General features: G+C 41.5%; 3 protein-coding genes across 10 annotated transcripts in view; 1 reads left to right on the forward strand and 2 right to left on the reverse strand.

Annotated features, from left to right (window-relative positions):
- Positions 1 to 19,634, reverse strand: part of LOC107319238 (translation initiation factor IF-2-like) — a 65,605-nt gene extending 45,971 nt beyond the window's left edge. For 2 of the 3 annotated variants that reach the window (XM_032446995.1, XM_032446994.1), the window contains exon 1: positions 755 to 1,598. In XM_032446995.1, coding sequence (XP_032302886.1) covers positions 755 to 1,576 — 822 coding nt within the window. In that variant the 5' untranslated portion in view covers positions 1,577 to 1,598. Of the gene's footprint in view, positions 1 to 754; positions 1,599 to 9,420; positions 10,719 to 19,560 lie in introns of those variants that run through there. The other variant, XR_004308612.1, reaches the window with a different exon arrangement.
- On the forward strand, positions 1,052 to 18,395 carry SIAH1 (siah E3 ubiquitin protein ligase 1). 3 transcript variants are annotated; one of them, XM_015873917.1, is made up of 2 exons: positions 1,052 to 1,150; positions 16,005 to 18,395. In XM_015873917.1, the coding sequence occupies exon 2, from the start codon at positions 16,007 to 16,009 to the stop codon at positions 16,853 to 16,855; it is 849 nt and encodes a 282-aa protein (XP_015729403.1). In that variant the 5' UTR covers positions 1,052 to 1,150; positions 16,005 to 16,006; the 3' UTR covers positions 16,856 to 18,395. The 3 variants fall into 3 exon arrangements, with proteins under 3 accessions (XP_015729403.1, XP_015729402.1, XP_032302887.1); XM_015873916.1 differs by lacking the exon at positions 1,052 to 1,150 and adding an exon at positions 1,509 to 1,628; XM_032446996.1 differs by lacking the exon at positions 1,052 to 1,150 and adding an exon at positions 10,654 to 10,767.
- A 1,105-nt stretch (positions 19,635 to 20,739) lies between the features above and the next one.
- The window catches only part of LONP2 (lon peptidase 2, peroxisomal), a 90,105-nt gene continuing 85,226 nt past the window's right edge, over positions 20,740 to 25,618 (reverse strand). For all 4 annotated transcript variants that reach the window (XM_015873912.2, XM_015873911.2, XM_015873913.2 and 1 more), the window contains 3 exons: positions 25,276 to 25,483; positions 23,944 to 24,134; positions 20,740 to 22,193 (listed from right to left, as the gene is read on the reverse strand). In XM_015873912.2, coding sequence (XP_015729398.1) covers positions 21,972 to 22,193; positions 23,944 to 24,134; positions 25,276 to 25,483 — 621 coding nt within the window. In that variant the 3' untranslated portion in view covers positions 20,740 to 21,971. The remainder of the gene's footprint in view (positions 22,194 to 23,943; positions 24,135 to 25,275; positions 25,484 to 25,618) is intronic.

Below are 25,618 nucleotides of genomic sequence, written 5' to 3' on the forward strand. Positions count from 1 at the left end.
GTAAAGAAGGAGGTAAGGAAAAGTCCAGTTTCACTGCTCAAGGAACAAGTTTGTACTCTGTGAAAGGGAAATGCTTATATTTATGCACTGATTCGATATAGGATTGTGAGACTTTATCAATATTTGCTTCAATAACACATCCTTCCACAATAAAATAATAATGCTTAATCAGAATGTATTTTCTTAAGTATTCAGGAAGACAACCCCACTTCAGGTTGGCAGTCATTGCCACGTGCACACTTCCTCATGAATACCTAAGGAGAGAAGGCTGAGCAGCCACTACGAAGTTAAGACACAACTGGGCAGTGAGGAAGTGTGCATGAGGAAGTTTTGCTTCTGTACCTGTTGTTCTTTGGCAATAAATAATCGGTGCTGTTTACAGTTGGGAAGATTCTTCAATAGCAGGTTAGATGCATATCTTGCAGCATCTCTGCGGTGCTGGACTTTGAAGGCAGCTTCTTCAAAGTAATCCTAACCATCTCTGAACTAAGATACTGGCAGATTCAACATGGGAATGTTACACAAAGAAGGGCTTTCTGGTCACCAAGAGGAGTGAGTAGGATAGAGAGAACCAACTGGGTAACAAATTAAACGAGCCAAAGATCTGCTTTGGTTGCTCAAAAAAGAATTAAATAAAAAAATGCAGACATATATATGTGTAACTGAAAGTAAAATAAACTGGCTCTCCTCTGGCAAACCGCTGAATAGCTTCAGCAGATAACCAATCCAGCACTGCGTATGTAAGCACACTCACAATTACATGATTTCCTTCTGTTGAAGTTACATACGCAGTTGGACCGGGGCCGGCCTGGGCCGCGTTATGCAAGGGCAGCGAGGGGAACAGGCGGCGGTGCGGGCGGTACCGGGAGCCGCGAGGCGAGCTCCGGCTGTTGGCGTTCTCCTTTCTTGGCGCATGGCGAGCTATTCTGCCCGAGCCCGTGTGGAACGCGGGGGCCGTGACGCCGCAGATGCCGTTGTGCCACAACAATCGCCCGCAGCCCGGGAGCGCTGCCCCTGAGCGGGGCGGGCGGACGCGAGGGGCCGAGGGCCGAGCCCTGCGCACCGCGGCCCCTTCCCCTTCTTTCGCGGCGCATCTCCGCGCTCCCACAGCGGAGCCGGGTGACCACGACTCGGCTGGGCGGCGATACAGGTGAGAGGCGACAGCGTGCCCGGGCCGAGGAGGGAGATCGGCGGGGTCTGGCGGCCGGCGGGGCCGAGCGGTCCCGGGGCCGAGCCCGGCGCCACCCCGCGGAGAGGCGCGGCCGGAGCAGCGCGGCCTTTGTTCCCCGCCCGGCGCCGGGGCGGCTCGGCCCGCGCGGCGTTGCCGGGTGCGCGTGCGCGGGGGCGCTGCTCGCCGCTTCGGGAGCGCGCGTGGCAGCAGGAGAGCTCCGCCGCAGCCGGCGCGTCCCCGCGGCGGTGTGTGAGTGTGCCTGTGTGTGTGTGAGTGTGTCTGTGTGTGCGCTCGGCCGGCAGGCGGCAGGGAGCCAGGCAGGGAGCGAGGCAGGGAGCGCGCGGGCGGGTCGGGCCGGGCACCCAGCGTCTCGCCGAGCGCACGTCGCCCCGCAGCCCGCGCCATCGGGAGCCAGCCCGCCTGACACAGCCAGCTCCTCCCGGCACAGCGCACACAGGTGAGCGCCCAGCGGAGCGCGGCACGGCGGCCTCGGCGCCTCGCCCCGACAGGCCCCGCGCGGCAACGAAGGGCTGCGGGCCGCCGCCCCAGGAACGGCCCGGGGACGGCGTGTCGGGGACGGCGCGGCGGCCTTCGAGGATCCTCGGGACGAGGCCCCGGCGCGGCCTAAAAGCGCGGCCGGTTTCCTGCTCGCGGCCGGGCCGAGGCGGCCTCGCCCCGTGCGCCGAGGTGCGGCGGGGCCTCCCCGGCCGGGTCCGGGAGGGGAAGGGAAGGGGGACGGCGGCCGGGTGACGCCGAGCGGTGCCGCCCGGCCATTGTGCGCGGGGCTCGGGCCCGGCCCGGATCCGGCTCGGGGCCTGCAGCGCGGCCTGCGCCATTCGGCTGTGGGGCCGCCTGCCCCTTTGTGGGCCCGGCCCCGCCGCCGCCGCGCTTTGTGCGAGCCGGGCAACGCGCGTCGAAGGTCAGACTGGCCGCGGAGGTGGGGGGAGCCCGGGGGCGGCCTGAGGGCTGGGGGGAGGCTGAGCAGGGGGAGGCTGTGCAGGAGGCACGGGCGGTTCGTGCCCCTGCTGTTCAGGTCCTGCGGGAGCAGCGCGTGGGGCAGATTCTTGTTTAGCTCCACACGTTTAAAAGGCTGGAGACCTGCAGTTCTTCCCCTTTTACAACACTGGGAACAACAGCGTGTATTGTAAGAGATAGTTCTTGAGGGTAAGAAGTGAGGCACTATTTCAGTGGTGAACTGGTGGCACCTTTGAGTAGTTTGAGTTCACAATTTGTAACAACTGTAAACATATTTCTTATTATTCTCTATTCAGCCCTTATTCCAGCTGCTCTTGGCCAACACTAGCTCTTCTTCATAATGAGGGATTTGCTTCAGTGTTCAATAGGTAAAATGACTTGTTTTGAGGTGTACGTGAGTGGTTTTCAGGAAGGCTTATAGCAAACTGGAGTAGGTCATGAAGGATGTGGGATATCCACGCACAGGACATAGTTTCAGTTGTCTGTTTATCTCCCTCCTAAACTCAGAGGCCAGCGCTGTGCATTCCAGAGGGGAAGGAAGACGCAAAGGACTCTTTTCAACCCCAAGTTCCTCTGGCTTGTCTTCAAGAATATTTGAGGTGCTGCAGTACAGGTAGACTAATGTTGAGGCCAGTAGTTAAAATACAGATCTCTGGGCTGGTTAGCTGCTGCAGAATAGTACACCTGCTTAGACAATAAATTGCATTGTATATATTTCTGTCATTTGCTCTGTTATAATGACGTTGAAATTGAGTGCTAGAAATGATAATTGCATGAAGTTCAATGGAAAGGGATGTTCTTAATTACCTTCAGCATTTTTATAGTAAGTAAAAGTGATGCAGGAAGGCACAAGGTTAAGAACAATATCTTCTATGCTTTTAGGAGTCTGTTGTGACCCACAAATTCTAAAAGATGAAATAATGAGCGTTTTCGTCCTGAAAGTGTGTCATGACGGAGTATCTTGTTAATTAATCCATATTTACGTTGGTATGGTTCTAATGCTGTAGTCTTACTAGACTGTGCTATGAGTTAGCTCTGAAATCCAGTGGCTCCAGCTAAGTAGGTGTGAACTAAGGAAAGTAAATATTTTAAATAGCAGAAGTACTTTCTGTGCTCAGGCGTGAGTATTGTTGCTGCTGTCTGCTCAGTGCAGACTGAGAAAGGAGCACTACTTGGATGTCAAGGACACTTGTTCCTGGCGCTGGGGAGGGGGGAGCAGATGAGTTTATGTCAGAAGTGAATCCTGCTGGTCTGAATGCTCGAAGGAATCAGGCAGAATAGTTTTATGAGCTCTGGTCTTCACACAAAATATTCTGGAGATCTTGATATTCAGTTCTTATGAGAAACATGATGTTCTGAAGGTAAAAGAGCTTTGTTTTATTTTTCTGCTTGCAGTAGCATTTCTAGTTTTTAAGTGTTAGCTTTAAAAGTTGGGCAAAGTTTTGCCAAGTAGAATATCACTGTGTATGTTCTTCAGCAGTTGTCTCAGTTTTGGAAGCTGCTGAACCATAGTAGTCAAGGTGAATCAATGGTAACAGAAATTGTGGACACATATAAGGAACAAGCTCTGTTACTGAGCTTTGTTTCACCTTTCTGGTCTGTGGATGCTCAGGGATCAGACTGATCCCTGCAGTTGTCTGTAGTTACACAAATCCCTCAGTGTTGTACCTCGGTGCAGGTAGTGCTTCATAGGGGAAGCACAGGAAGCCAGTTGCAGTGAAGCACGCTGTAAAGTCAAGCTCTAGTCCATCTCAGCTATTGGTTAAGGCTCAAAGCTTAGCTTTTCTTCTCTGAGGTGAACATTGAGGAGATGGCTTTTAATGGATATTATGTTGGTGGGGTTTTTTGTGTGGTTTTCTGTTTGTTTGGCTGTTCAATTTTTTTTAAGGAAAATTATCATTACAAAAAGTGAAAACTAGATATGTGGGGGGATAAAAAGAATAGTAGGAGATCTCTGTTTTGGCTTTGGTAGAAATACACTGGAAGTAGAGACATCTTTTCCTCATTGAAATGTTTTCTGTTGTTTACTTGATTAATAAGAATACTTGGAGGCAGTTTACACTTTTTCAGAGTTTATGTACTGGTAATATCTTAAACAGCATCAGCACAGTGTCATGGTAGAAAAGCAGTTCTGGTCTGTGCTTTCTGTTACAGTATCACATTGTGAACTAGCAGCGGAGAGCTCTGTATAAATACTGCATGCTCACTGCACCTTGCAAGTTTTATGGTGTTTTTCCTGTTAGTTCTCAATTGTTTTTAACAGATCTTCCCAAGTTGCTGACTTGAGGTTGTTGGTTTGGTTTATTTTTACCATGCTATAGATGCTACTATGCTAGGAAAGGAGAACAAAACCTGACAGTGATGCTCCATTAATACTCTTAGCTTTTATGTCATGCTTCATCTTGAAACAACAAAACAACCCAAAAAACAAAACCCCCAAACCTATATACAAACACATCCCCATTCTAGTTCTAATCCCCAGTACATGCTGTGCTTCTGTAATGTCCTGGACAACTATTTAAAATATATTCCCATTTGAGTTAATCCATGAAATGGTGATTTTTTTGGTGTGTGTGTTATTACAGGAATAATGAGAGATTTGGTTACTAATACCCCGGTGCTTTAATCAGATAGAGCTAGATGATGACAATTAACCAAATGGTGCATTTCTGATTGTGACTTGTTTCTCTTTATAGAAGCACAGCACTGAGTGTGGAAGCTGAGATTGTCTGTTTTCAGTAGGAAGTAAAGCATTGGAATGGTGACAATTGTCTTTGTCCTTGTGCATCCGGAAATGCGTTTATAAAATTACTATGAATATTTTCCTGCAGGGAAATGGATTTAGAAGGAACAGGAAATCCACCTGCAGACAGTTGTTGACTGTTTCCTTTTTTGTTTACCTTATCTAGAAGCAATTGTGTATCTTTTCTTGTAACCGTTGATGACCTTGCTGAGACAGTAAGAAAAGCAGAGGGTAATAATGTCTGTTGTTCGAAGTAGCCATCAGCTCCTTTAAAGTGCAGCAGCAATTCCTTGAACTTTGGTGTCTGTGCTATGAAGCCTTTACGTTCACATTTCGATGTTCTTTCCTACATTTCTCACATGTAATACCAAACAGAGCAAAATTTCATTTAGTCTTTGATGAAAGACAGCAGCGGCTTTTCAGTGTTTGTGTTTGTAGTTTGAATGCTGTCAAGGAGGAGGATGTAGAACGCCACAGTTTTAAGAGTTGTTCTCAAACACATGTTCAGATGAAACATCGAAGGAAAAATATCTATAAAGGAAAATTGTATGTTACATTTTACGAACGTATAAATTGTTGGAAGATTGAAAAGGTTTAAGTGGAGGGAGGAGTATTTCAAAACAACTTGGTGTTAAATAGGGAAGGCTTGAAAATAAATTCATTTATGTAAAGATTGCTAGAGCTGATGTTTAGCTTAGAAATGCAGGTGTATATAAAGTCAGCTCTTGTTCGTTTGTTGTAGATCTGTCATGAGAAAAAAGTTGTGTTTTCTGTACTTTGGAAGGGGTTGATAACTAAAATATTAGCATGTTTCTTTATGCCAAAACGTGATGTATACGCTGCTTTGAAGTGGATTTTAAAAGTGATTTCTTCTAATAGAGAGCTTTATTTCTAAACTACATGATTTGTTGCTGTTAACATTTCAGCATTAGAGAAGAAGTAACAGAAGATGTAGCCCCGAGGAAGTTGTAGCACGCTGAGGGTAGGATTCTGTGCTACCAAAGACAACTTCTGCTCTGGCTACCAGTGGTGACACCAGTGTTAACACTTACGGTGAAGCTGGCATCAGTGTGAATGTGCAGTGGGGCTGTTTCATTGCCAGGCTCAGGAGAAAACTAATCACCTGTGAGCAGTGGGTAACTGTTATCTGGTTCACTTCCCAGAATAGCCTCCTGCATGGTAACATAAGAGTTGCTGCAAGAGAAGTCATCCCCTCTTGTAGGAGTGCTTGGGATCAGAGTAAGTGCAGACTTACAGCTGGGAGTCTTGCCCTCCCAGTGCCAGCTCCCTTTTGATATCTTCCTTGTGCCGGTGTAAGCACTCGTGTAGTTGTGCATGGCTGATTTTGCTGAATGCGTTACCTTAAACAGAGATAAACCGTATGGGTACAAGGCAGCACAGCCATTCCTTGTGGTGGCAGCTTCCTTTTGTTTGTTGTAGGGATGGTGGGACTGCACTCTGGCACACCGTGCACATGTGCCTGGAGTCCTGCAGTGTGGATCTGGTGGATTGTTCTTTGTACTGCAGATAAATCATTTTCTTCAGTTGTTTGTAATGGTATCTGAAGGCTCTTATGGAATATGTAAGCAAGCAGTTCTTAGAAGTGCTATTAAAATATTTAAGAGCCCTTAAAACATGCAATATTGCTAGTTTCTCTTTGAAAGATAGTACCTGTAGCTCACATTTTGAACCTTCTGACTTCTGTCTTAGGGTCAGCTATCTGAACTCTTGATTTTCTTGATTTACTTAGGGCCGTTCTGGAAATCAAATTTGAAACGTGTACTTCTACATGCGTTCATGTATTGATGCATATATGACCCCATTTTAAGATGTACAGGATAAACTCTTAGTTAAAGCTAGTTTTTAAATCGATGTGAATTAGTTCCATTTTGCATACAGATGAGCCTTAAGCCTTGGTCTTTGCCCTCTGCTTCCATGCATGTGCAGTTGTCTTCTGGTAAAAGCAGTGAAAATCTTCTCAGCTGATGCCTTGATTACTGGTTTGTTTTGAACCACACATACATGTGTATAAATCATTAGGGTCATGAGTTCCGTTTGCAGAATTTTCTTTCCCCCTTTTTTGGAGCACGGAGGAGTTAACACAGTAGAGAAGTTTGCGTATGCCTTGTCCCCACGTGTTTGATAGCTGTGATTATGCAAGTGTGCCCAGGCTGTAATTGAAGACTGGTTGCACAGGTGTGACGGGGAAGATTTGGCTGGCAGATGTTGATGGTGTGCTGTAAAATTTTAGCTGGGCTTTTAGGTCAAGTACAATCATTTAAAACAGACAGTTTACAAATAAAAGCAGGCACTTCATAACAGAAGTTGAGATGGATGTTCATTTCAAACAGCACCTGTAAAGCAGTAATTTTAAGAGCATTTCTGTGTGTATTAAAAACATCTGCTGTCCGAAACAGTGTTATTCTAAATCAGGTGATCAGTTTAAAGAATAAGCATTGTTCTTTGTGCACATACTTCCAGGTATGTACAGATGCTGCTCTGCTAAAGGATCGAGTGGGAGAAAATAAGTATTTCGTGAGCGCTGTTCCTTAACATGCATAGGAGGAAATAGAGTTGCATGTGAAACTTTGGTTGTTTTCTGAGCACTTGATCATCCAACAAAAAGGCTTCTTTTTTTTTTTCTCTTTTTTTTTCTTTGTAACACTCCAATAAAAGGAAAAGTTTACAAAATACTGAAGTTTACAGTTACATTTTAGATAGAGTCATTGTTAGGGTTTGACGTTCCAGATCCAGCACTGCATCACACATTTGTTGTGATTTAACCACGTGACAGGATGGGGGACAATACTTTCAGAGAAAGACGTAGTAATGTTTGAATCTAGAAAGTGCTGAGGGAGCACAAAGTGGCAGTAAGATATATCTGCACCTGTCATCTCCCAGGCATTTGTAATGGCTCGTGTTTTATTTACTGTTTCAGTCTCAGCCTGACTTCAGAGTGATGATGGCTGGATTTTAACTCTGTATGCCGCGAAGCATTTCCCGGGTAATAGAAATGAGTGAAATTGCACGTTGTACTTCTTGTTTTTGATAAACCTGAACAGAAATTAATAGGGATGGAAGAAAATACAGTTCTCTGGTCTGAGAGCTATCGTTATATGGATATGGATATGGATCACTAGCTTCGAAACCTGGGTTGCTGGATGAAGGCTGAGAGAACTTTTTCTGCTAATCCAAGGATTCCTCCAAAGAGGTTTCTATTACTGGCTTTCCATTAGATGTCAACATAGAGTTGATGGGTCTTCAGATTGGGTAAAATAAAATCAGTGAGAAGGATGTTGCAAATGCCTCGTCTCCCTGATTTGTCTCTCTGATGTAGAAAATGCTGGGCTCGGAAGAAGGCAGTTATCTGTATATGAGCAGGACTTGGGCCATCTTTGGAAAGTAATCAGTGTCTGCAGTCCGACTGTTGCTGGATTAAGGACTGAGATATTAAAATAGTTTAACATAATGTCATTTAACATGTCATGACATTCGGTTACTGCTGACTGGAAGTAAATTTGAGAAGGGTCTATAGGGTTACTTTAGTATCCTCGTGTTAATTCATTGCCTCTTGCATTGTTGTCTGAGACTTGCAGCCACGCACAGTGCTTTAAAGGCAGGGAAGTAGGTGCCTGTGGTGACTCAGACACTTGTGATGGAGCAGGAAGTAACCCCGGGTCTGCCACGAATATCCCACACCACAGACTGCTCAGTGCCACTAATTCTGCTTTTCAGGTCTCAAGGAACGCTGAAACTTCTTGTGTAACATAGTGGTTAGTGGAGTCAGCAATGCACTGCGTTTCTGGTTGCTGTGCCTGAGGTTGATAAGATAAACTGAAAAGTGCTTTTGTTTGTAAGATTAAGCCGTGTTCTAAAACTAGAAAACTTTTCATGGAAAGTGTGTTCTGAGGAAAGAAAAGAATGTGGAGCCAGTGCTCTGTGCAGAAATAGGACCACGTCAACTTACCAGTAACCACATTTAAGTGCAAGTGGCACTGTAATAACAATTAAAAGCATGATTTTAAATGGTGAAAGTTGAATCCTTATGCTGTAGTACAGCAGGAGCAGTTGATTCCGAACTGATGAGCATAGAACAAATAAGGTACTTAAACAGCCTTGGGTTTAGTGGAGACACGTGTACTTCAAAGAATGGATGCTAGTAACACAGGGCATGTAAAAAATAGGATTGAAGGAAATGAAGTACTGAAAAGTTTGAAACAATCATCTATACTATGAACATTTTGTTTCAAAATGTAGAAATGCCGCTTCTTTACATTTAAAATCTTATGTGCTTTATCCCATTTGCGCGTGGTGTAAGAGAAAATGAGGACGTTGTCTTTCTGTCATTCTTTTAAATGTTCTCATTCTCACTCCAGATCACTTAAGGAGATTAAATACCTGAACTGGAAAAGGCACAGTTGTTTTATAGGAAGGAGTCAGATCTGTGAGTCGCAGTGTAAGGCTGTCAGTGCCACTGCTACGGGGTCATACTTGAAACCCACACATCGTAGTACATCTGTGTCTGACATACCTTGTGGCAGGAAGATCTCTGTGCCTGGTCTGTACATGGTCACACTCCACAGGCAGGCTACCCATCCTTCACACAAATCCACTGTGTTCCTGGTGCAGCCCTGTGTACAGGAATACAGAACAGGTTAAAGAACACAAGAATCAAGTGATACTTAAGACAAAAGTACCTGTGAACTTAAGCAAAAAATGGAGAGGTTTGTATTGAAATAGTCAATATACCTAATCCTTTTCTGACACTTCCTTCTACAGAGCAGCTCTGTGTTTTATGATTGGTCTCCTGTGAGCCATGTCTTTCTGAAATCAGGTCAGGTTGTTTTGATGATCTGTACCCTAGTACTGTAGTTATTCAGGAAAGTTTGAGTATAAAATAGATATAGAATTGGAATGGAATAGTTATTGCAGGAAGATTCTGTATGTGAAAGCACATCAAAGCATAGATATTTCTTTCAGTTTAGCTTTATTGAGTTAAGGTAGGCACTTCTATGCCACACCCTCTTCCCTGTGTCTGCCACAGACACAGCAGTGGTGATGCAATATTGCATGGCAATTACAGTATACAGTGTATAGTTTTTGCAAAATCACACTGAGGAGAGAAAGGCAGCCCTCAAATTGTCGCACTTGGTAGGACTTGCTGTTAACACTTACACAGTCGTTCTGTGCTTATTTGTTTTTCCTCAACTTGCATCTAGAGTCCATCTGTGATATCTCACGGAGCTTCTGAATGATAGTGTGTATTACAGCATGAAAAATAACTTATTGTTTTCCCCTGGCACTTACTGATTTACTTGGTAGCTGGTCACTTTGGATGCCTTGCTTACTTTTATTGCTGGAACTTTTGATAAGGTAACTGTTCACCAGTGTTTGTAGACTTAAATTAGTGTTTCAGGATGATCCTGATGTACTGCAGTTTAGTTTGTGTTAGTCGTGTTAAAAGGAAATAAGATATTGCTAAAACATAAATAAATCACTTAAAACTGTTTTCCCCGTTGCTAGTTGTTCATGTGGAGTTTTACATGTTTTCATGTGAATTGTGTCTTTATTTTGTTAGATTCTGTGTTTTTCCAGTTCTTTACCTCAGTTAGCATTGCTGTGCTCAGGCTGTGGCAGGCTGCAGGAAGGTGCACTCAGTTTGGTAGCCAGAGGAGGCTGTGGTACGGGACGGGACAGCTGTTCTGAATTCAAACCAGTTTGTTGTGCTGTAGGTTCCAGGTGTGGGCATGCTGGAGGTTCAGGTGTCCTCTTGTCAAGGAATGCTCTGACCACTGACTGACTGCTGATACTGACACTGGAGACACAGAGCTGGTGAGCAGAGAAAAGAGGAGGGCTTGGTCACAGAGCACCGCTAAAGGTACAGTGCAAGAACGTGAATCTCTGAACAGTAATTCTATATCACCATCTTGACTCCTCTGTGGTGGGTGGGGACATGCAGTATCAGCAAGCTGAGTTAGTTACTTGTTTCTGAAAAGGAAAAATACCATGAACTTCTATTTGGAAATGATCCACAACCTTTTAATGCCAGCGTTTGGTTTTGATTTGTATTTAGAAAATGGTTCTTTTTCTTCTATATTTATAACTTTGTGTAATGGAAAAGACTGTTTCACTAGCCTGTCTTTCATCGCAGTAGACAACCACATATCAGTTGTTTTTGTTTATACCAGCTTACATCTGGTATCTCTGCATTTTCTTCTTCTAGTGGTGGCTTTTAATGTACCTTGAATTTTCAGAAATTTCACTTATAGTTTCTCTTTTATTTCTGTTCTGCTTCTTCTTTCAAGCTCAAAAAAATAAAAGGGGTGAGATACAAGTCACATAATGCTATATAATGCTTCGTTGATGGCCTGAGTGTACAGATCAGTCCGTTTTCTTGTTTAATTCTAGGCATAAATATGTGTGAACCTTGGAATGTTCTCTGATTATATAGTACAGACTGAATGGGCCAGACACAGGATTTTTGCTTTTGATCAGACATTTCTGGTTTTCATTCTAGAATGAAATCTGGGATGTTATTGGTTAGTATTGTTTCCTCTATGTATTTTATTTCAGAATTCATTTCTGTGCAGGACTAGAGTCTCCCAGCAGTACAGTCTCAGATACTCAATGCCAGCTTTGATCTTGAGTCTTTGGAATTTATACACTAAATTGTAAAGTCCTGGATTGTTACGTATGGGTTATTCACTTGAAATCGATGAAGTTCTTTGTTTCTATATTTTATGTGGTTGTTGCATACCTTGTCTAGGTTGCTCTTTCTTCCTAATTTTACATCATAAAATTATTGGGAAGAAAACCTTTGGCAGCAAGGAACAGGCAACACCTGGGTGGCTGTTTAATATCCTGGCAGAGATAGGAGAAAGCTAATGTCAGTGGTTAAAGTGAAATAACACTATCCAAGACTCAGGTTTTTGTATTGGATTAGATACATGTCACTACAGTTAAATGGGTGTAATAACACAGTGCTCGTGTTTGCACAGTGCTGTTTGCATCTGCTGCAGATGCTGAGTTTGGAAAAATTCAGGATTGCTCGCTGGTAATGACTCAGCTGGTGACAGCATTCTGTACAAGGGAATATATATGGTAGCATCAGACACATGTGGAGTGTTAGGGTCTGATGGTTCACTGCAGATGATCACAAAGAGGATGACCAGTCCCATGATTATATAAATCCATTGAGGTTTCTCTTCATGCCTGTTGGAGGGGGATGTTGGTAGGGAATCACTTTCTGGAGGTGCAAGAAAAGACTACCTGCAATTTTAGGCAGGCTGGCTCACTACAAGCTAATGGAAATTCTTGTAATTGTGTGAAAAGGAGATGAACTGGACAGATGATACTTTCTGACTTTGTTTTCCAAAATGAAATAATCATGAAAATTGCCATTTTGTTATTTAAAACTTTGTCTTGGCTTAAAATATTCTACATTGGAATGCTGTGCTTTTTGGTTGCTTTGCAGGAAGAGAGAAGACCTGATATGTCTGAAATAGCAAGCAGGGGCACTAAGGAAAATGGTGTCTGAAAGAGTTGGAAAAATTCATAATTCATAAATTAAGAACGGTAGATGGAGACTAAATGGTGTCATGTTGTTGATTAGTAGTTTATGCCACAAACCAGAAGCACTTCTAAAAATGTTGAAGTGGGCCTCTGTGTAAGCAGTGGTGCTTTCAGCAGCATCAGATTTGCACAGGTGGCCACAGATTTGACATAAACTGTGCCAGGCCTTTTGTGATCCAAGATTTCCCAGATGTCAAAATGGAAAAGGTTTGGGCTCCCAGATGAGTTTAAAAAGGAACAGAAATCCCAAATGTTATTATTTTACAGATATTCACAACTTACTCTCCAAGGCACTTGGTGCTGTATGGATTTGCTGCAGTGTGGTGGTGCTGAGGGCAGGACACAGTACTGCCATGGCACCTGTTGAAACCTCTTTCTTTTCGGTTTTGCTGTGCATTGGCTATTATGAATGCAGGGAGGTACATTCCTTGGGAAATTATTTTCAGAAATGTTAAGGACACGGCTTGTACATAGCACAACAGTTTATGTTGTATCATGAATACTGAATCGCGCACATTTCTGATGGCAGTGGCTAACTGGATCTACACTTAGTTATCGTGTTTCTCTGTCCTTGTACCACTCCTAGGCATTACACAGATGGTTTCCTTGTTTCAAACACTAAGGTAACTGCGCAGATATTTTGTGGTGGTTTGTTGTTTTTCCTTTTTTTCCTCTAACATTAATACTGTTACCTTCTCAAAAGGTATTTAAGGCATTCATTCCCAGTGTAATCTATTGAGAGTCAGCAAAGGTATTGGAAAAGTGGATGGTGTTAGCCTGAAGGCATCAAAAGTACCCTCTATTTCAGTGGAATGAGTTAAGTTTGGATTCCAGGGTGGTGTCTGAAACTAATGACTTGGAGAGGTGAGAAGCTGAGATGGCATAAATCTATTCAAATGTGCTGTTCTTACTTCCATGGCACCTGAGCTCTTTCTGAACTTTTCTTGAAGCTGCTTTCCCTGTGACTGCACATCTGCTGGGTTGTTCAGTCAGATTGTTGCACCTTCCTGCTCTCACTATGACTTTACTCTGGGGGTTTCACAGCCCATATGTGGGTGTCGTGCACTGCTGCACACTCACAGCTCCATATGGGGCTGGCGGCTGCTGGGACAGCCATGCATGGCAGGAGGCAGAGCCCCAAGCACTTAGCATGGCTTACTGACTGCCCAGCCCTTGGCACGTGCTCCACACGTTGCTTCTACTTGTTTTCTTCATCTCAGTCCCTAGGTCGGAAACTTCCTTGACTCTCACCTGGTGGTTCTTACAGTGATGAATCATAAGCATACTGTGTGTTTTCTCCATGTCTTCTGTTAAGAGCATCAAAACCTTGGAACTTGCATGCATTATGGAGCCCATAAGAGCTTCCACAGTCTGCCTTGACCAGAACCTGAATTTCAAGTAGTAGGAAAGCATTTTAAGCTCACTTCCTGACTCGGGTAGTGCAGCCTTGCTTTGTCTGTGAGCAGAGCAGCTCTCGGCAGTGTGTTCCTGTTGTGCTGCGATCTGTCAGATCTGTTGCAGTGCTGCCCCATGGCTCACAGGTGATGCTGTCATGTTGGGCTGGTTTCACCCAGGGCAGAGCTGTCCTCAGGCTGCAGTTTGGGAGTGTTAAGATCTATCTCATTTTCACTCAGCTGGCTAAACTTACGCAGTTTGTTCCATGTTTCACATAGTAGGGGTTGCAGGAATTACTGTTTGTGCTGATGACCAGAAACAAACCAGCATCCTGCGGTTTGTTGGCGTTGCTTATGCACTTGCTTCCAGTGTGTGGAACAAAGCTAATGGCAAGTGTTGCACATAGGGTTGTGTTGTTTTGGGTTCTTTTGTGGGTTTTTTGTGTTTTTTTTTTGACCTGTAGAAGATGTTTTTTAACTAAAAATATGATTAATCTTTTATTTCCTGTTAGGTTTTGGTTGGTAATTTGTTGAGAAAGTAAGAAAAAGGCAAATACAGGTTAACTGTATAATGCTAGAAACACTTGGATTTGCCATTACCTTGCATGTTTTAAGACATCTATGAAACATTTACTACTTTTACTTTTGTGAGGCATTTTTCACCTTTTATGTTCACAGATGATGGAACTTAGGCTTCGGCAGGTTCAGGCTTGGTAAACTGCAGTTTCTTGCATTGTCCAGTTTGTTCCGTGCTCGTTCATTGCAGTGGCTCACTCAGTTCAGATTCCTGTGCATTTTGGCTCCCTGCTCGGTGGGGTGGCACCTGGCTGTTCCTGAGGGCTGGGCACAGGCAGGAGTGCTGCAAAACCAGGGCTGTGCAGTGTCTTCCTCAGTGCTTCTGAAGCACTGAAAGCTGAGGTGGGAAGTGCATCTGCATCGTGAGGTCTTGTGTGAAGCTTGGAGGCTGCTTACCTCGCTGTGGTACGGGGCTCCCCGAGGTGTTATCAGCCTGAGCAAAGCTTACCCGGCCAGTCAGACTGCCTGCAGAACAGTAATTTTCCTGCTGTTGTCTATGGGTCCTGGGGATCAGGAGGTAGGGATGCAAGTAAGATGAAGCACACACAGACTTTTCCAGCATCAAGGGATAAGTTGTTTGCTTCCTGGAATCTCATAGTTTGTTCATCGCACGCCCTGAATAGCGCATGCCTTGCTAAAGCACGCGCAGTATGCTGCTTTGTGGTATCTAGTCCAAGTATGAGTAAGCTTGTTTGTGGTTGAAATAATTCTAAATATGGGAAGCTTGCCTATTGCTTAATATTCCCATGTCAAATATAAAGGAGATTAAAGATAAAGTTTAATTTTGGTTTTATACATACACAAACAGATACAGAGCCGAGGTACTTGTACAGAAACACTTAAGGTGGTTAAGAGTGTTTCTGTGTAATGGATTCCAATTATCTCCTTTATTTTATTTATTTTATTTATTTTTGTATTTCCCAGTGTCTTCACACATGGTTTAGTTCAGCAAGTGGAAGCAATGGATGTGTTTTAAGCTATAGAAGTGAAGAGTCAATATCCTATCCAGGGAAGGAGCTGTGTCATAATCTTCTTAGCTGTGTTTTCCCTTGTTACTGGTGGTTTGTTGTTGTTTTTTAGTTATCCTGATACAGTACATCAAGCTTAAAACTCAGCTTTAGATTTGTTACGTAGCATGCCCAGTTGTTACACCCACCTGACGGAATGTCTTGTAAGTGCAATATAAAAAAAAAAAACAGCAACAATCAGCAAAACAACAAAAATCTTTGAAGATTTTGGTTATGCTTAGTACCAAGGGTAGTAAGCACCTTAGTAAAGGTGTGAACCTTTACCCTGCAGCTTCCAATAGGTAAATTTCAGCTCAGAACAGCGAGCAGAACATCTTTCCTTTTTAGACCTGTGTCGTATCAGTATCTGTCCTCTGGAGCACAGCTGGAAATCCACATGTAAAATATGCACAGTTGCACTGTATGTTTGGTTTTTGCTTCTTTTGGTCTAATTTATTTTCTTTTTTTTTTTTTTGTAATCAAGAAATACGGTATGCAGAATAAAATGCAATGTGTTTAGATATCATCTCTGCAGTATCCTCATTCTTTTTTCTCTTCTCTTATAGAAATGAGCCGTCAGACTGCCACAGCACTACCTACAGGTACTTCAAAGTGTACGCCATCACAGAGAGTGCCTGCGCTCACTGGCACCACAGCTTCCAATAATGACTTGGCTAGTCTCTTTGAGTGTCCTGTCTGTTTTGACTATGTGCTGCCACCAATTCTTCAGTGTCAGAGTGGCCACCTTGTTTGTAGCAACTGTCGCCCCAAACTTACGTGCTGCCCAACTTGCCGAGGCCCGCTGGGCTCCATTCGTAACCTGGCTATGGAGAAAGTTGCCAATTCTGTACTATTCCCGTGTAAATATGCCTCTTCTGGATGTGAGATAACTCTGCCACACACAGAAAAAGCAGACCATGAGGAGCTATGTGAGTTTAGGCCTTATTCCTGTCCATGTCCTGGTGCTTCATGTAAATGGCAAGGTTCTCTGGATGCTGTAATGCCACATCTGATGCATCAACATAAGTCAATTACAACACTACAGGGAGAAGATATAGTGTTCCTTGCTACAGACATTAATCTTCCTGGTGCTGTTGACTGGGTTATGATGCAGTCTTGCTTTGGCTTTCATTTCATGTTAGTATTGGAGAAACAGGAAAAATATGATGGTCACCAGCAGTTCTTTGCGATCGTACAGCTGATAGGAACACGCAAGCAAGCAGAAAACTTTGCTTATCGACTTGAGTTAAACGGTCATAGGCGGCGACTGACTTGGGAAGCAACTCCTCGATCTATCCATGAGGGAATTGCAACAGCCATTATGAATAGTGACTGTCTAGTCTTTGACACCAGCATTGCACAGCTCTTTGCAGAAAATGGCAATTTAGGCATCAACGTAACTATATCGATGTGTTGAGATGGCAATCAAACCTCTTCAGGCCAGTGTTTAAAACCATTGCATTTAATTTAGCAGAAACTAGGGTAACCATCGTTGACTGTCAGACAAATTATTTGGTAGATGGAGGATAGACATATATGAAGGTAAATAAAAGGAAAGGCTGTTAAATTACAGGAAGCAGTTGCATGTAGTAACACTAATATATTTAAAATAAGTCAACAGTAAACCACTGAAAATATATATACACCCAAAATGGGCATCTTTTGTATTAAGAATTGATTCTACAGGAAATGTTGTAAAATAATTCTAAAAACTTGTTTGTAGATTGATTGTACTGTTGAAAAGGATACTGTTTCGTGTTTTTGTTTGTGTTCTTTTCCTCCCCCTTTGACTGACAAGCCATGTTGAGCAGTTTGGGCTTTGGCCGCTGCTTCCCGCGCCCCTCCTCCCCCCCTCCTTTGTAAGTCACTACATAGTATTGCTGCTGTTTGTGTATATTTTTTGTGTATTTGCTAATTTTTATTAACTTCTAGTTTTTCATTAAATAAATATGACTTTCTTTTCTGTAATTCAGGTTTTTCTCTTTTTTTTTTTTTTTTTTGTATCTTTAAAAATTTAACTACAGGTGTCATCTTTTGATATGCATAATTGCTATGGTAAAATTAATATTTCTGTATGTTTGGTAAATTTTGTCTCTTTCCAGTAGTCAATTAATCGGTGATACTGTTCTTAATTGAGCTATTTTGTGAATGTACTGAACTTGAAAGGAGTAATTATGTTCAAAGATGTATCAGGAAAGAAAGCTCCTTTAAAAACAGGTCTAGATGTTGTTGTACTTTGAGTTATGATCTAAAAAAAAAGAACTACAAAGATTTTTCCACATTTAAAAAAAAACAATCACGTTTCAAATTTAGAGATGCTTAGAAACTCTGCTGCATCCTTCTGTTTGTTGGTTTTCCAGTACAAAGAAGGTATTGTCTTACGCAGTGTTTGTAACTATACAGCAGGCCATTTGTTTAACAACAAACGAAAACACCAAAAAACAAAGAAAGGGCGATCAGAACGAGATGTTTTCAGTCTTTTTACATTTCTCGTTAAGAAAATACCTGGCAAATTTAGAAACAATTTTTTTGCTTTGTGCTTTAGCTCAAAGTTTGACACACTATTTACTCTTGCTCACTTTCTTGTCCTCCTTTCTCTTGGTTGTTACTGAAGTAATTTTCTTGAACTGATTTTTGTATATTATTTTGGTGATATGATACACAGTCAAATGCAAGTAATCTCTTACAGATATGATTCACCAGCCGTAACAGCTTTTGTAAGATACGGGCTTTGTGCAGACTGCCTCTATGTGAAAAAAAAATTAACCATGAATGTATATGGTATTTGTGTTACAAAACAGATGCAAAGCAAAAAAGGATAAGGTGAAAAGCTGTTTCATCTCTAGCTATTTAAAGGCAATCTTTGTCAAACCTAGTAGCATTGGACATCTGTTTGGAGAGGTAGCCTGACTATTAATTCCTTTTGTAACACATTAAAATACAGTTTATTTACTGTGCACTGTCTTTAACTTTCTTATCAGAAATAGATCTATTAAGACAACTCTTGTTCATATTATTTTGATGCATGATGAGGTAAGTAATTCTACAGGTAAGGAACATAAAGCCTATCACATTGGATTCATAAAATAATAGAGAAGCAGTTGGTATCATGTAATGAAGGAAAGTTTTACTAACTAAAATGAGGTGTTTAGGCTGTTGGAATTGTGCACAGATGTAATGTACGAGATGTATCTATTGCCACAGGATAACCATACATTTTTCAAGAGGAGGAAATTCTTCAGTCTAGCATTTCCTTACAACTACACAACAAATTGTGTGCAGTCTTTGGAATTCAGTACTCACTCTTACCTGATTAAGTGTGCCTACATTTACCTGAGTTTTGTCTTCTGGTCTGCTGACGGAAACTTGGCTAAATACACAAAATTAATTTAATAAGCATGGACCCACTCCCCCCATTGGCTGGCTTGGAGCAAAGGTTATGTGCTCATGTTATCTGCTTTTCAGCTCAGGTTTTGAAAGGAAATTGAGCTTAAGAGCCTGCTAGGGTCACCCTGAGCAGTCTGGTACTTGCAACTTGAGTATTACAGGGCTGTGTAAGTGCATGAGCTAGTGAGATTGCTGCTGCTTGTTCTCGTGTTGTGTTGCTCAAAAGAACTTGCAGCCTTTTTCACTGTTCTACAGTGATTTTTATTAGGCTGGAAATAAAGAACATACTTCTGAAGGGGACTAAAGATTGTGCTTCTAACTGTCGAGACTTCTTTAGTCCTTTAGTCATGCTTTATGGATGACAAATGCTATAGCATAAATAATGCGTACTGACTTCCTGTAAACTAGTGTTCCATTTGGTGTAAAAAACAAAAAGCAACCTCTATAAAACATTTGATGTACATCATCAGATGGAATGATGAAACAAGTTAAGTTATACTTAGGCCCAGATCCTCAAAAGTAGTGGAAGCTTAAGTCCGTGGGTCTTTCCTCTTAGTAGTTTGAGGATCTGGTAATTAAACCATGCTCTGTTATATACGAAAAATAAAAACATAGTAAAAATCTGTACAGTTTACTACCTTATCTAAAATAAATGGTGTATTAAATCCTAGCCATGTTTTAGCATTAGCTGTTTATTTTAGAAAGTACTTTGCTGTCTTGAGAAAGAGTACTCACATTTTGTCTTGATTAAATGAAATGCAGTAGATCTTGCATTTGTCCCCTAGTACTACCTCTGTTGTTTCTCATTGCCTTTGGGGGGGAAAAAAAAAGCCTTAAAAGGAAAATATTTGCCAAGTACGGATGTTAATATTTGGCTTCTGTTTTGATATTTCTCATTAGTTTGCGCTTGCAGTATTGCTTTAAAATTGAAACAGATTAAGCAGATTAACTGTTTTGTATTGCTACCTATGCCACTGTATTATCCAGTATGTTTTCAAAGCTACTGTGATTAAAAGCATGAATTGCATTAGTGAGACAGTTTTATCTGTAGCAATTTACAGTGTGGACTGTGGGCAGAGGAAAGGAGCTGCTTTTTAGCTTTGCATAAATGTCATTATTTTATGATACAGTCTCAAGACACACACATCTTTATCACCAGGTCTGTTTAACTCTCAGCTGCAATGCAGGATAGCCTCTAGTGTACTGAAATTACTTTAAAAGATCTCTTATTTTGGCTTGCTGCTGCACATAGTTATGCTCAAGAATGCTCAGAAAAAGCCAAAGACATTTAACTATAATAACTGTTAAAATCGACAATACTTTCAAAGTAACACAATTAAGTCAGCTCTGAAAACCTGTAAGTAAACTCTTAAGACTAAAGATCTTCAAGAGTGGCATTAAAGCTCTCACCTTTCAGGTAAAGTCCATGTGGACAAGACATGAGTTGGAGTCGTGTGGAAGAAACGCACTGCTTATCCTCAGAGCAATTCCTTGTTCTTCTGAAGTTGCTGTAAAAGCTTATTATTAAAAAACAAAACAAAACAGTATTTGCTATCTTTCAAAAAAAAAAATGCACTTCTACCTGTATAAGCAGACTGCACAGGAATTCCAGGCATGTCTGTTCTCATGCTGGTGCTAAGCAGTGCAGGACTGTCGTTTGATCTGCATTAAGTTGAATGAAGAAAATATTATTTTCCCCTTACTAGTCTCTATTAGAGGCAAAGCAGCATATAAGTTATCATTCCTTTCTGCTGTTTTGCTGATTGTCATTTCACACTGATTGCGTTCAAGAAATTTTTAAGGCAGAAAAATGGAGACTGTAGTTGTCTCTTAACTGTGGAATGCGGGTCATGAATAACTAAAGTGTGTAATTCTTAAAAAAGTAAAGCAAAAAGTGCTGGTTTTTTTTTTAAATCATTTTATTAAATTAAGTCTTCTGTGAACGTTTTTATAATCTAGTGAAAAAACACCCACTGAATGTATTAATATAACTACTGTTATATTCCAGGTAAATCAGCTTTATCAATGGCAATTAAAGCCAAACAAACAATTCATTTTGATTTATAGGCTTCTGTCACTGATACAATTTAATTTTCATAAGGACACTTTAGTTGTTTCAAAATTAACGAGCAAGAACAGAATAGCAGAGATGAGGTTTTCTCTCTCTCATGGCTTACCCTCATACAAAGCAACAAGAAACTCAAGAACTGTAGATTCCATAAAATTAAATTTCTATCTGAAACACTTCCTCCAACCTTACATTATTAGTGTGCACTACTTAATCAAATTTAATTGTCCAGTAGTTTTATTGGTGTTGTTTAAATGTATGTAGTACTTAGAGTCTAAACTCTACACAGAAGTATCCCAGAATCAGCAGTGCTCCTAGTTTTGTATCACATAAGAATTAAGGGGTCCCTTTCCCTCCCCTCCCAAATGTTACCAGACTGTTTTTTCTATAAGTCTTCCCGGTATCTGCCACCTACTTCCAGTGCTGTAAGTACAACTCTGCACACATGAACTTCAGTGCATTACCTTTCCTTGACAAAAGTGAGAACTACTGTTTCTGTTATCCTTAAATCCTCTACGCATTTCCTTAAAACTTCCAAACTCCTGTTTCTCCTGATGCCACCACTCCTTAGCAGATTGCCTGAACGTTATTTCCTAAAAAGAAAGCACCCGTGCCCCAAATCAGTTTGCTTTTGGTTAACATCCCCATTATTACCTCCTCTTGCTGTTCTGTGCTGCATTTGCTGCAGTTTGTGTTCTCTGACCACACAAACTGCATATGATTCCCTGGCTGTGGGCTTGTCTGCTTTACAGATGTCATCAGCTGTTGACACTGATGTAACTACCTACCAGGTAAGGTAAGGAACTGTTTCTCAATAGCATTAGGTTACTCATGCTTGAATCTGTCAGGAAATAAGTCTTCTTTTCAAGACTCCTTGCTGGTAGTAGTAAAAGGCAGCATATCCAGCAAATGCGGTTTTGGGTTGTTAACTGCTAAAGCGATACTTTTATTTTGATTGCATTTGCACGCAAATCTAAACTGTCAGTCTTAGCTCATATTTATGCTTGATATATGTATCTAGTTGATAGTTACTATTCTCTATTAAAATTCGATATAGAAGTAATCTCAGCCTGTCTACTTAAAGTTTACTATTCAAACGCTCAACTCTGGGCTTAACTGAAAATCCTCCATCAAAAGCAGCATTAAGAACTTCATCCAGACAGCTTGCCATAACGAAAGTCAGATCTTGCCGTACATTCAGTGCGATTTCTTCAAGATCTTTTTCATTTCTTTGAGGAATGATAATTCTCTTCAGTCCAGCTCGGTGCGCTGCCAGCACTTTGTCTTTAATTCCTCCAACCTAATAAGGAAAAGAAACTTACGTCCAAGAAAAAAACTCTGACACTAAGCTCATAAAGTAATAAGTGTAACAAATCTGGAAATCACACCAGGAGTTAAATTTTAATGAGGATCGCCCTCCCCCAGTGATTTAGTAAAGTAATTAAGAATGCAACAGTATTGTTAGCTTGCTATATGCTTACCAAGGGATGGTTTAGGTTGGAAGGGACCCAGTTCCAAGTATAATGTGCTCCATCATGCTTTGTTACAGATAACAGAAGAAGAACCCAGAGTTTTTTAACCCAGGAACACACATACTTTTTCTAATGCAAGTTGCTCCTAACAGTTTTTTCTTATGACAGAACAATTTCAAACTCTTAGGTCTAGGGAGGAAGGTCTTCCAATCATACCCAAACCTGATTTGAACAAAAGAAGCCTCAAAATTGCAAGGATGTCTTTGTTCTAGAAAAATAGGCATCACTTCAGCAAGCTACCTGTATCTGTTTGTAATGGCACACAATGAGAGTGTTTTAAAATCAGCTTCTCCTTTATTCATAGCCGTAGCTTCTTCCCCTTGAACTTTTTTCAAATCCTATCTTAAGACCATCTTACAGAAGAAACTCATAGCTTTGTGTTGCTTTAGAGGAAAGGAAGGCCTTGCATTGTAACATGACAAGAGGCTTCTGCAAAACAAGATAATGGAGAACCAGAAATACTCTAGACCATCAGTTTAGGCAGGGCAATGCTACTTATTACTTCCCACATTGCTTTCTTTCAGGCGGTAGATGTAGCAGATGAAGTAAAATTAAAATTACTAATAGATTCCAAACAACCCTTAGACAGTAAGGCATTGATTAAAAAAAAGTAAGTATTTACAGATATTTCTTTACCTGCCTTAAACCACAGGCAAAATGTAGTCACTGGTGCGATAAAAACAATTTATTTGAAACACTAAGCAGAGGGGCACTGTAGCAGAGTTAATGCAGTTGTTTAATTATCACCAGAGCCTTGAACAGCAGCAATCTTGTCAGTGTAACTGCTGCCAGAGTGCTATGTCAGTGATCCTCTCCTAGGATCTCTGAAACATACTTTACTGATGTTATCTATGCTTTGCTCTCTACTGCATGAAACAAAATACTCATCCTTCCTTTGTCCATCATATGGTATGAGATGAAAACTCTTACCTGCTTTAATTAATTATACCAGTCTCCATGTGATACACAAAACTAACACTGTATATCTTTGAACATTTCCCTTCTGCCCTCACGCTCTGAAGAAGGTTTATAGGAACAACATTCAGCTGAACTCTATATAAGGAGCAGCATTTAAGAAGAGTCCAAACATCTACATGTATAGAGAGAATTTCAAGAATAATCCATATGAAATTACTGTGAGAATTCAAACAGCTTTTCACTGCAACTGAAGATAATCTTGTAATAATAGTATCGAGGAAGCATTTTTAGAAACTGCAATATATGTATCTTGGAACTATCTTGAATTTTGGGATTTCCAGGGTTCTGTTCTAACTAGGCATATCAATAACGTGTGCTTCCTGAAAGCTGCATCAAGGCCATTTGTAACAGTAAATGCAAAGCAGGCACACAAGCGTACAGTACTAACCCAGGCTGTCTTCAATAAGCCTCTTTCAGCTGGACTAGACTGCTGCAAAGGGATGATCCAGCAAGACTGCTTTTGAAAGTGGTTAACAACAGACTTTATACCTAGAATATGGAGAATTAATGCAACGTAGCTCTTTTCCAAACAATACTTACTGGAAGAACAAGGCCTCTCAGTGTAATTTCTCCTGTCATGGCTACATCTGAGCACACCAGCCGCCCACTGAAGAGGGAAGCAAGGCAGGTTACTATGGTAACGCCAGCAGATGGTCCGTCTTTTGTGACAGCTCCAGCTGGGAAGTGCAGATGGATGTCAGTGTTGTCAAGGAGATCAAAACTTCCAGAAGCTTTAAGGAAAAAAAAGAATGGTTTGAATGTGAAAAATCTAAACCCATTTTGTTCCCAGTCTTTCTTCTAAGAGGCCACTGGAGAACTACAAGTCTTAGCAGTTTTTTTTTTTCTTTTTCAAAGTGTGTTGTAAGAGCAGTGCAGTGTATTGCTTCGGTTTGGTGCAGAAGGGAGAAAATCCCACAAGCTTTCCTACATCAAAACACAAAATCATAACAAGGTAACTCGTCAGCTCAATATTTGCATTCATTGAGGAATTCAGAGTAGGGATTAATGTAAAGACCAAAGAATTCCTGCATACAATTTTTAGTTGTAGATCCTAAACTATAAATGTGAGATTTCAGTGAACATACCACAAGAGCATCACTCTTAAAAGAGCAGCAGTAATCAATATATTAATGTACATTCCCATTTACATCTTTTCAACTTACTTCACCTACAAGACCTAACTGTACGTTATGTTTACCTCTCAAGTTTACACTGTTAATGCCAGCAGCATTTCACACACCCATTCTATTTAGTTCTTTTTTAAAGCTATTCAAACTTTTGTAAATAAGGACAGATGGCTGACAGCTGCCAGAAAATTATTTAGCTATTATTCGGCTAATCAGCTGATGATCAGACTACACAGCAGTCTTTGGAGGTTAAAACAAGAGCAAGTTATTTGGATGAAGTCCTATTTCAGTTCGATATTCTCAAAGCATAAAAGCAGACAATAAGAAACTACTTTTAGCAGAAACCTTAGCCTAGATTTAGAGGAAAACTACAGCCTTGAATACCTATATCCACGTAACAAAACTACTGCTGGAAAGGCTGCGTGTAAAAATGAATGAGGCTGTGTTTTGAAATCAGCAGAAGAGCCAACAGGGATCTCTAAGGCTGATTTCAACTTCCATATGGCATTGATTGCTGGAAAGCCCTTTCTCTGTTAAGACAATACGATGCACTTCTGTAACAAGTATATTAACTTCCACTGTTATTTAGCAAAGCTTCCTTCTATTGAATTACTGGAACATCAAGCATTAGGACATTTAATTTCCATGCAATATTAATGCTTTCTAAATGTGCATCCATTCAGCAAGAGGTCAGAATCCATGATGCAATCCGCTCGTGCGGTCTTTGTCATTTTCCCCAACCTACCATTAGTGAGCTGGTATCTCTTTGCATTGCTGCGCAACCAGCTGATTGCAAGATGTGCTGACTCCTTCATGACATCTCCCAGCTGACCAGTCAAAGTGAGCTGGCCTTCCCCGTCCATGCGGCTGGCTTCCACAAACATGATCTCTCCTCCCAGCGGAGTCCAAGCCAGGCCTATGGCTACTCCTGGCTGGCTTAAGCGTTCTGACACCTGAAAGAAACACAGCAAACAATGAAAGAAACAGCTGTACCAAAACTATAGCAAAAACAATTTGAGAGTTGCCTTCAAAACAACTGCACTGAGTACAACAGAAAGATTAAGGCTGATCTCTTTTATTTTCAATGC

The sequence above is a fragment of the Coturnix japonica genome, chromosome 11 (assembly GCF_001577835.2).
Source record: "Coturnix japonica isolate 7356 chromosome 11, Coturnix japonica 2.1, whole genome shotgun sequence".
Classification (NCBI taxonomy): domain Eukaryota; kingdom Metazoa; phylum Chordata; class Aves; order Galliformes; family Phasianidae; genus Coturnix; species Coturnix japonica.